At 39.5% G+C, this 10,686-nt stretch overlaps 1 protein-coding gene across 1 annotated transcript in view; it reads left to right on the forward strand.

Moving 5' to 3' along the window:
- The window catches only part of OMA1 (OMA1 zinc metallopeptidase), an 81,353-nt gene extending 73,987 nt beyond the window's left edge, over nt 1-7,366 (forward strand). The window contains exon 9 of the mRNA XM_025871725.2: nt 6,913-7,366. Within this exon, the coding sequence (XP_025727510.2) occupies nt 6,913-7,125 (213 nt within the window). The 3' untranslated portion in view covers nt 7,126-7,366. The remainder of the gene's footprint in view (nt 1-6,912) is intronic.
- The last annotated feature ends 3,320 nt before the right edge of the window (nt 7,367-10,686 follow it).

The raw sequence follows: 10,686 nt of genomic DNA on the forward strand, positions 1-10,686 counted from the left end.
TAGAGTTGAGGGTCCATTTCTGGGCTCTCGATTCTGTTCCATTGATCGATGTGTCTGTTTTTGTGCCAGTACCATACTGTCTTGATGATGACAGCTTTGTAATAGAGCTGGAAGTCCGGAATTGTGATGCCACAGCTTTGGTTTTCTTTTTCAACATTCCTCTGGCTATTCGGGGTCTCTTCTGGTTCCATGCAGATTTTAGGATTATTTGTTCCATTTCTTTGAAAAAAGTGGATGGTATTTTGATGGGGATTGCATTGAATGTGTAGATGGCTCTAGGTATCATTGACATCTGCACAATGTTTGTTCTTCCAATCCATGAGCATGGAACGTTTTTCCATTTCTTTGTGTCTTACTCAATTTCTTTCATGAGTATTTTATAGTTTTCTGAGTACAGATCCTTTGCCTCTTTGGTTAGATTTATTCCTAGGTGTCTTACGGTTTTGGGTGCAATTGTAAATGGGATCGACTAGGTACAAAGGTACAAAGAAAATCTCTTCTGTCTTGTTGTTGGTGTATAGGAATGCCACTGATTTCTGTGCATTGATTTTATATCCTGCCACTTTACTGAATTCCTGTATGAGTTCTAGCAGTTTTGGGGTGGAGTCTTTTGGATTTTCCACATAAAGTATTATATCATCTGCAAAGAGTGAGAGTTTGACTTCCTCTTTGCCGATTTGGATGCCTTTGATTTCTTTTTGTTGTCTGATTGCTGTGGCTAGGACTTCTAATACTATGTTGAATAGCAGTGGTGAGAGTGGACATCCCTGCCACATTCCTGACCTTAGGGGGAAAGCTCTCAGTTTCTCCCCATTGAGAATGATATTCGCTGTAGGTTTTTCATAGATGACTTTTATGATATTGAGGTAGGTACCCTCTATCCCTATATTTTGAAGAGTTTTGATCAAGAAAGGATGCTGTACTTTGTCAAATGCTTTCTCTGCATCTATTGGGAGGATCATATGATTCTTGTTCTTTCTTTTGTTAATATATTGTGTCACGTTGATTGAATTGCGGATATTGAACCATCCTTGCAGCCCAGGGATAAATCCCACTTGGTCATGGTGAATAATCCTTTTAATGTACTGTTGGATCCTATTGGCTAGTATTTTGGTGAGAATTTTTGCATCCATGTTCATTAAGGATATTGGTCTGTAATTCTCCTTTTTGATGGGGTCTTTGGTTTTGGGATCAAGGTAATGCTGGCCTCATAAAATGAGTGTGGAAGTTTTCCTTCCATTTCTATTTTTCGAACAGTTTCAGGAGAATAGGTATTAATTCTTCTTTAAATGTTTGGTAGAGTTTCCCTGGGAAGCCATCTGGCCCTGAGCTTTTGTTTGTTGGGAGATTTTTGATGACTGCTTTAATTTCCTTAGTGGTTATAGGTCTGTTCAGGTTTTCTGTGTCTTCCTGGTTCAATTTTGGTAGTTGATACATCTCTAGGAATGCACCCATTTCTTCCAGGTTATCTAATTTGCTGGCATAGAGTTGCTCATAGTATGTTCTTATAATTGTTTGTATTTCTTTGGTGTTGGTTGTGATCTCTCCTCTTTCATTCATGATTTTGTTGATTTGGGTCATTTCTCTTTTCTTTTTGATAATTCTGGCCAGGGGTTTATCAATCTTGTTAATTCTTTCAAAGAACCAGCTCCTAGTTTCGTTGATCTGTTCTACTGTTCTTTTGATTTCTATTTCATTGATTTCTGCTCTGATCTTTATTATTTCTCTTTTCCTGCTGGGTTTAGGCTTTATTTGCTGTTTTGTCTCTAGCTCCTTTAGGTGTAGGGTTAGGTTGTGTATCATCATTAGTTTTTGATGTAGGGTTCAGTGGTTCATTAGTTGTGTATAACACCCAGGGCTCATCACATCAAATGCCCTCCTTAATGCCCATCACCCGTTTACCCCATCCTTCCACCCACCTCCCCTCCAGCAACCCTCAGTTTGTTTCCTGGAGTCAAGAGTGTCTCATGGTTTGTCTCCCTCTCTGATTTCTTCCCATTCAGTTTTCCCTCCCTTCCCCTATGATCCTCTGCCCTATATCTTATATTCCACATATGAGTGAAACCTTATGATGATTGTCTTTCTCTGGTTGACTTATTTCACTTAGCATAATACAGTAATAATTGCATTTAATAAGATAGATTTGAATTTATAAAAATAAAAGATGTTGACACCATGAAATGTAATAAAATAAATGTGGAAAGGAAAGTAAAAAATAAAAATTTACCAACGTATGTGATAAAATCTTACTATGCAGAGTAGATGAAGATTTGATAGAAATGTGTATGGTCTGTAATAGATTTTTTTTTAAAGAAATAGTTTTATTTTTTTAGATATTTTATTTATTTATTTGTCAGAGAGAGCGCGCGCATGTGAGCACAAGCAGGGAGAGCAGCAGGCAGAGGGAGAAGCAGATTCCCTGCTGAGCAGGGAGCCCGATGCAATACTCGATCCCAGGACCTGGGATCATGGGGACCATGACCTGAGCCGAAGGCAGACGCTTAATGACTGAGCCACCCAGGTGCCCCTAGAATTTTGTTTTGACAGATAGTTTGAGAGAAACAATTCACACATGTAAAAATATTAAGAGAAAACCTTTATGAAGAACATACAGTTTCTCTAGCAATGAAGCATAGCTTAGACATCTCAAGAGCACATTTTTTTAAGTAAAAGATTTACTTAAAATATGGTGCAAAAAAAATGAATACAAAAGCACTGTAATGTAAAAGCATCAAAAACAAAAACAACAGAAGTGGGTTCTAATTCCTTTTTTTCTAAGTCTTTTTACTTCTATGCCCCCTTAACTTTTTTTTAATTAGACTATTTTTAAGAGCAATTTTAGGTTCACAGCAAAATTTCTTGGAAGGTACAGGAGAAATATATACCCCTTGCCTCTGTTCAGTTTCCCCCACTGTCAAAGTCCTGCACCAGAGTGGTGCATTTATTACAAAAGATGAACTTACACTGACCCATCTTTATGACCCAAAGTCCCTAGTTTATATTAGGCTTCACTCTTGGTGTATATTCTGTGGGTTTTGACAAATATAATGACTTGTATTCACCATTACAATGTCATACAGAGTAGTTTCATTGCCCTAAAAATACTCTACCTATTTGTCCCTCTCTCTCTGCTTAGCCCCGACAACCATGGATCTTTTTAGTATCTCCATAGTTTGCCTTTTCCAAAATGTTATGTTTATAGTAGGAATCATACGCTATATAGCTTTTCTAGACAGATTTTTTTTTTGCTTAAAATATGCATTTAAGTTTCCTTCATGTGTTTTCATAGCTTGATAGATCATTTCTTCTTAGCACTCAATATTCCACTGTCTAGATGTAACACAGATTATTTATCCATTCACCTACTGAAGGACATTTGGTTGCTCCAAGTTTTGGCAGTTGTGAATAAAGCTGCAAAAAAAATGTTTGCCAAGCAATTTTTTGTTCCTTGCCAGTCACAACCTTTTTGGGGTTCAATTTGCTCAATCTGTAAACTGTAGCTGATGATTTATAAGGATTCTGAGGTTTGAAATGATATGGTTATCTAGATAAAAATCATTAAATCTTATGTTGTACTGATAATGAATAACTTAGGTAGGCCTGTATGCTGAAGACATTATAAGCTGGTAAAGCCTTTCTGATAGAAAGCAGTCGGTCCTATATAAACTAAAATTATACTCTGTTCAGGTCATTCTGTTTTGGGGGGTGTACTTCAAGTAAACCCAAATGGAAGTTATAACATTTATTCTTTAAGCAAAGATTTTCATAGGGTAATTTTAAAAAAAATTTTAAAGAATTTATTTGAAGGCGCCTGGGTGGCTCAGTTGTTAAGCGTCTGCCTTCGGCTCAGGTCGTGATCCCGGCATCCTGGGATCAAGCCCCGCATCGGGCTCCCTGCTCCACGGGAGGCCTGCTTCTCCCTCTCCCACTACCCCTGCTTGTGTTCCCTCTCTCACTGTGTCTCTCTCTGTCAAATAAATAAAATAAAATCTTTAAAAAAATTCATTTGAGAGGGAAGAAGGGGGAGTGGTGGGGAGGGGCAGAGGGAGAGGGAGAAGCAGGCTTCCGTTGAGCAGGGAGCTGACACGGGGCTGGATCTCAGGATCCTGAGATCATGACCTGAGCCGAAGGCAGACGTTTAACAGACTGATTCACCCAGGCTCCCCTATAGGGTAATTTATTAAAGCCAAATAAAACAAAACGATGGAAACAATTCAAATGCCCCATAATGGGGAAATGCAAAGTAAATTGTGTGAGGGCAGGGATCAAGAGTATTTATTCAGACTGATGTGTGCCTAGCACCTCACTCAGTGTGGTGTTCTATAAATATTGGCTGAATGTAAAAATACTGAAAAAGAACTTAGGGGAGAGAGAAGAGCTTTTGCTGAATATAAAAGATTTGATAGCATTCTGCTTTTCCCTTTGTTTGCTGCTTTGCATTTCTCTTTGCTACACTCAGACGTACCTGCTGTTACCTGCTGGACTCCACACTTGCCCCTTTACTGACCCCAGTGAACGTCTTAGGCACGGATAAAGTAGGCATCACATAGCAGCTTCTCCTTGGAAAAGGACGTCACCATGGCTGTAAAGGAGTTAAAGCAAGAGTAGCCTGTGTGTCCCCATTTTCCCAGGGCAGTCTCAGTCTGTGCTTGATGTCTCAGTGTAAAGCTTGATAGCTTCCACTCTCAAAGGTAGCTGGGTTCAGACAGTAGGGTGCCATTTAGCTGAGGCTCTGACTTCCTGTTTACTTCAGTGCTATAGTTGTGAAACATTTTCTTGATTTTTCAGTTTAATGAAATTTTTTTTAATGCTCAGTGGACGATTGTGAGGTACAAAGAAAATCAGATAGGACCCTGTCACCACAGAATTTCACTTTAATGCTTTTTCCTCGTTAGTTATTTTGGTAACTCATAACCTCCTTCAGAATCAGAAGTGTTCCTAGATCCAAGCTTCTTCCATGGCCTCTCATCCATTTAGAAGACCTTTTTCTGGTTTGCCTCTGGCTGCATGCCTTCCTCTCCTGTGGAACTTGAAGGAATATTCCTAAGAACCTGTGCCCCTATCAGTGCACTCTGGGTATTTGGGATAATGGAATTCCTTGCCCAAACACCTTTGAGCCTGCTTCTGGGGCCTGTGTGGATCTCTTCCCTTGGATACATGCACACAAGGCCCCTCACAGTGCCCGCTAAGCCAGGGATAGGAGGAGAAGGGAGTGGGCAGTAGGTCAGTGGCAGGAGGTGGGCAGGCTCCCTGCAACCTTACACATTGCAGAATTCAAGAATTCTAATTTTGGACCCAGCCTTCAGGGTCATTTTGAATGTGTATTCCTCAAAGTAGGGGAATAGAACATTTTTTTTATAGTAGTTTATTTTTTTTTAAAGATTTTATTTATTCATTTGAGAGAGAGAGAGCACAAGCAGGGGGAGAGGCAGAGGGAGAAGCAGGCTCCCCGCTGAGCATGGAGCCCAATGTGGGGCTTGATCCCAGGACCCCAGGATCATGACCTGAGCCGAAGGCAGATGCTTAACCGACTGAGCCACTATAGTAGTTTATTAGCTTGACTTAACCGCTTTTAGATACTTAAACACTTGGTATCTGAGCCTCCAATTACATTCTTGCCATGGACCCCACAAATATCAGGGGAGGCCCACTCATGGTAAAACCTAAAATCCTTACCATGGCACATGAGATCCTCCATAATCTGCTCCTGCCCCTCCCCTGCCTGGCTCCAGCTGCACTAGCTTCCTCACTGTTCCAGAACAGTCCAGGCGTGCTTCCATCTCAGGTCCTTGTGCTCCCTGTTGGTGCTTCTTGGAACGCTCTTCTTCCAGGTATCCATGTGACCTCTTCCTTCATGTCCCTCAGCTCTCCCCGCCTCCTTCCCTCCTCCCTGAGCCCCCCTCCAAGCAGCACCCCCTCCCCACCACCATCATTATTTTATCAGTGAGACCTTGCTGGGCTAATCTTTCCAAAATTTTACTATCCCCACAAACACTGACTCCTTCCCTGCTTTTTACTTCTAACTTTTTTATAGTGATGCATGTCAAGGGAAGTAATAAAAAATTAAACGAGGTCCCTCCCCTAAATATCTTTCTTTTAACCCCTCCTTAGATATAAAATGTTTTTTCCTTAAAAATTTTCTATTAGTTTTTGTGTCTTAAAAGTCATTTATGTAGCCACTTTAAAGAATCATCTAGGTCTCCAAGTCTACTTATTTAAAGCAGCAGTCCCCCTACCCTGCCCTCAATTTTTTAAAGGTAACCATCTTCACCTCTCTTAAATGATTCTTTTGGCATTTCCCACTGTATCTACATAACAAACATACTTCTATTGCTACTTCCTAACTTTTCAATTTTAGGCATTACCACATTTTATTTTTCCTGGAATTAAAAATTATGGTTTTGATTTGCTTACCTTTCTGGGTTATTAGCATCCGTGCTTCCTCAGACTGCCCTAGTTATGTGTGTCTTTTTTCAGTATGTTCACATTTCTGTATGCTATTGTTTTTATTTCTGAGTCTTAATCTTTTTAAATCTGGGTGGGTATTCTCACAGGCCTTATTTGACTGAAATCATAGAGACACCTCTAAGAAGGCTTGTTTATCCCCAATAGGACATCGGGCAGTCACTGCAGATTTGTTTGTTTCAAATATGTTACTATGTGAACAAATAATGAAAATGTAACTATGTACCATGAATTTCTGTATGGTTCTCTTTCATGTATTATAATTAAGATACCTTTTATTCCAAAAATAGAGAATATATTCTTATATTTCATTGTTTTACAAAGAGCATATTAGGAATTACTGGAATAATTTTAATAAATTTAAATTATAAATACATTAAATATATTTTATATATTTTGTTTATAAATATATAAATATATATATTGTATTGTATTCTTTATTTATAGGCTCTTAAAATTAGAGAGATCTGTAATTGCCCACCACTTTCTGGACCAGACCCTCGATTACTATTCAAACTCAGCATGAAGCATTTCCTGGAAGAATCGGAGAAAGAAGACCTAAAAATCACTGCTGAGAAACAGAAAATGGAAACTCTCACCATTCAACAACAGAAGCAAATACCCTTAACATATATAGTTGAGAAAAGAACTGGCAGTTGAATTAAAATTTATGAGACATGGGATATATGAAGAATGTAGCATTCGTTACCATTTTTATGTTATTTTTTTAAAAATGATGTTTGAAATAAAAAAAATGTATATTCAGGGTCAAATCATGTATATTACAAGTATTATCTAAATTCTTCTAGGTATTTTCATGAAATATTGATGTATTTTAATCTATTTTAAAGTATCTTCAATGAGGAAAATGTCACAGAATAAATTTATATTACACATTTTACTCTGTCTCATACTTGCTTTTCATTTGGAAGGCAGACCTCTAGTGGATGAGAAATCGGAATGTGCAGTAATTCTTAATGTGGAGAGAGTTCCAGCCGAGCCTAAACTGGGGTTCAGAGTCTGGGTGGTTATGATGAACTGGGAAGCTGACAATCTAAAGCATCTGTTTGCAGAAATTGATTTGCCCTGGGATAGGATTATGTGGAATAGGGGACCGTGGGATGGAGAATTTCCTGCTCCTCGCTTATGGACCCTGAGGGAAAAAGGGATACGTAGGCAGAAGCTAAAGAAGCTGTTTTCATAGGAGGCAAAAGTAGTACTCGTCGTGGTCCGGGCGACAAAGTGAGAAACAAAATGGTAAGAGAGGGTCATTTCCTTGCAGACCCAGTGTGCTGCTGATGTTCTGAAGTCCTGACAGAAAGTTGTGTCATCTTGGCTCCTTCACAATACTATGCTTTGGGAATCTCCGGAGTTCTCAGAGAAGGCAACTACCCTGTTCTTATTGAGGGAACCACTAGGAGGGGCAAGGGAAGGTGTCGCCCCCAACTGGATCCCCCTGGGCAGCCGACATGAGCAAAAGGCTGGAAGAAGATGGGTCAGGGAGCACAAGACACATCCCTGGTGGTACTCAGACGTTACTGTATTATATTAGTCTGGAAATAAATTTCTAAAATGTATTATTTGTATAAAATTATTTGTACTCCCAAACTGGTGAAGTCTAGTGATGTTGAGGGACATTTTTCTTGAAACACATTATATTACATAGTTTCTTAAGAATTAAAGGGGAAAGAAACGATCATTTATTGAGTGTCTACTCGGAGTTGGGCCCGTTATTCCCAGACCCCATGAAGTAGGTTGCAGCAGTCTCCTTTCCCAGTGGGAACCTGGATTGGAGAGGTTACGTAGTACACCCAGTGCCACTCAGCTAGAAAGAGCAAACCTAGGTCTGACTGCATGTCCGTCCATCTCCACAACTCGAAGGTATCTAAGGCTGAGCTATCAGAGGGAACCAACGCCATCCTCAGGTGCGTGTTAGTTTCCTCATGTATGGCTTCAGTACAGGTAAAAATCTAATAAAATCAGGATCACTTACCTGCAGGATGGCTTTCCTCCTCTCAGACCCTTCTCTCGCAAACTACATGAAAAGCCTGGGTGAGGCAGGTTAGGAGAGTACAACCTCTCCCCCTGCCTTTGAAAGCCGGTGACTTCTCATTTGGGATGTGTCCTGACACATTTCCTTAGACACAGTATTTACCTAGTTGTTAAGAGAATTTCAGGGGCACTTTAAATTTTTCAGGCTTCCTGGAGATTGCTGGTGAGGAATTTCTTGATCTGCACACAAGACAACACTCATAAGGAGGAGGTTCAAATGAACTGTTCTAGTCGTCGTTCACACTCCTGGCGATTGCAGTACCGTCAAAGACACTCCTTAACATGTAAAGACATTTGGAGAATGTCATCTAGGGGTAAATAGTAAAGCACACCGTTAGATTTCCCTGTAGATTTCCTAAAAAAATAGTGTAGTGGAGGCCCTAGTCTCCTTTTCCTTCCATCCCATTATCACATCTAATTGTACTGTTCAGACTTCCTAGGAAACATATACAAGTTGACATGTTAGAGCAGAGAAAATATAGAGAGAATACCATTATAGCGCATATGAAAAAGATTTTTTAAACCATGAGATCAATAAATGTAAAAGAAATGTTACATTTCAGCTCAGGGTTTTAAGAGAAATTGAATAGCAGTTGGAATGTAATATGTATACGTATGCTCTAAGTTGTATATAGAGAAGACCTCTCTAACTTCTGCATTTAATTGCATACCATAGTGTCAGGGTTTTTCACCAGAGGATTTCGGTGTCATTGGCTAGTTGCTCAGTGGTTAGGAGCATGATGCCAATAAATACAAGGCACAAATTCAATCTAATCTCTCCTGTAATCTGGGTAGTTGTAGGACCACCCTCTAAAACTAAACTCAAAGAGAATATGTATATTTACTGCTATGTCTCTAGTACCTAATAATTTTTGGCACATTATGAGTATTCAGTTAGTATTTTACTAATACCATACACTCAACATCATCTAATCAAAGGATAATGAAAAATAAGAAAGATACTTTATGAAATCTCTGCCTCTTTGTAGCCATAGGACCCTGGCTACAAAGATAGTTAAGTCACTTCAGCTCTCTTACCCTCATTTATTCATTTGTAAAATGAGGATAAGAGATCTTACCTCATAGGCTGACATGATGATTAAGGCAAATGACGTACTGAAAGCATTTAGCAAAATGCGTAGAGCTCCAAACATAATGAAAATAGCCACAATTTATTGAATGCTTACCAAGCACTGTGCTAAGCATTTTTCAAGCACTGTTGAGCCTCACTACAGCCCCATATGTGATAGGTATTCTATTACCCACCCCCCCAATTATAGACCAGGAAACTGATGTTTAGAGGGTTAATGAAATTTACTCAGTGTTACGTGATATATTTTCTAAGATTATTTTACTTGCAAGAACAGAAAAAAACAAACCTGAAACTCAAGAAAATTTATTGCCTCCCCTAACAAAAAAGCCCAGAAATACACTAGCTTTGGACATGATTTAGTCCAGAGGATCATGATATCATCAGAGCAGTGTTTCTTTTTCACCGTGATTTTTCTCAGCTCTGGCTTCACTCTTCCCTACTGGTGTCAAGATGGCTGCCAGTAGCTGCCAGAGCTATATGCTTCATTCACATCCAGTTGGGAAGAGTGGCTCACCTCACAACTATTGAAACAGAACCTCAGTGCTAACTGCACTGGTAACCAGCACAGGGGATGGGATAATCCTCACTGGCTGGAGCTGAGGATGGTTATAGTCCACGCCATTCAAACAGAGCGGCTAGCATAGAGCCACAGGCTCTACTAAGTAGCTGGAATAAAAACCTATTACATTTACCCTCTTTCAGGAGGCAAAGAGACAAGATAATTCTTTGTAGATTTGGTCCCAAATGATATTTAACCTGAGCAAAAACAATGTAGCGTAAGTTCTATGTTGATATGGTAGTGAATTTGCATTATTATATTGGCTTTATCATTTACAACCTGAAGTATCTCTTATCCTCAAAACCAGCCTATGAGAGAAGACTAAGCCTTGGAGGGATTAGGCAAGTTATCCAAGGATGCACTTCAAGTAAATGGTTGAACTGGGATGAGAAGGAAGGCAATCCTGAGTTGTAACCCAGTGCTCCTTCAGCAATACCACATTCTTTGGAGAGGGAGGTATTACCTACATTTTTCATCTGGAAACCGAAGCTCAGAGATAATTAAGCAACTGTGTGCC

Source organism: Callorhinus ursinus, unplaced genomic scaffold (assembly GCF_003265705.2).
Source record: "Callorhinus ursinus isolate GAN/ISIS: 27379988/994484 unplaced genomic scaffold, GSC_fseal_2.0 scaffold9, whole genome shotgun sequence".
NCBI lineage: Eukaryota > Metazoa > Chordata > Mammalia > Carnivora > Otariidae > Callorhinus > Callorhinus ursinus.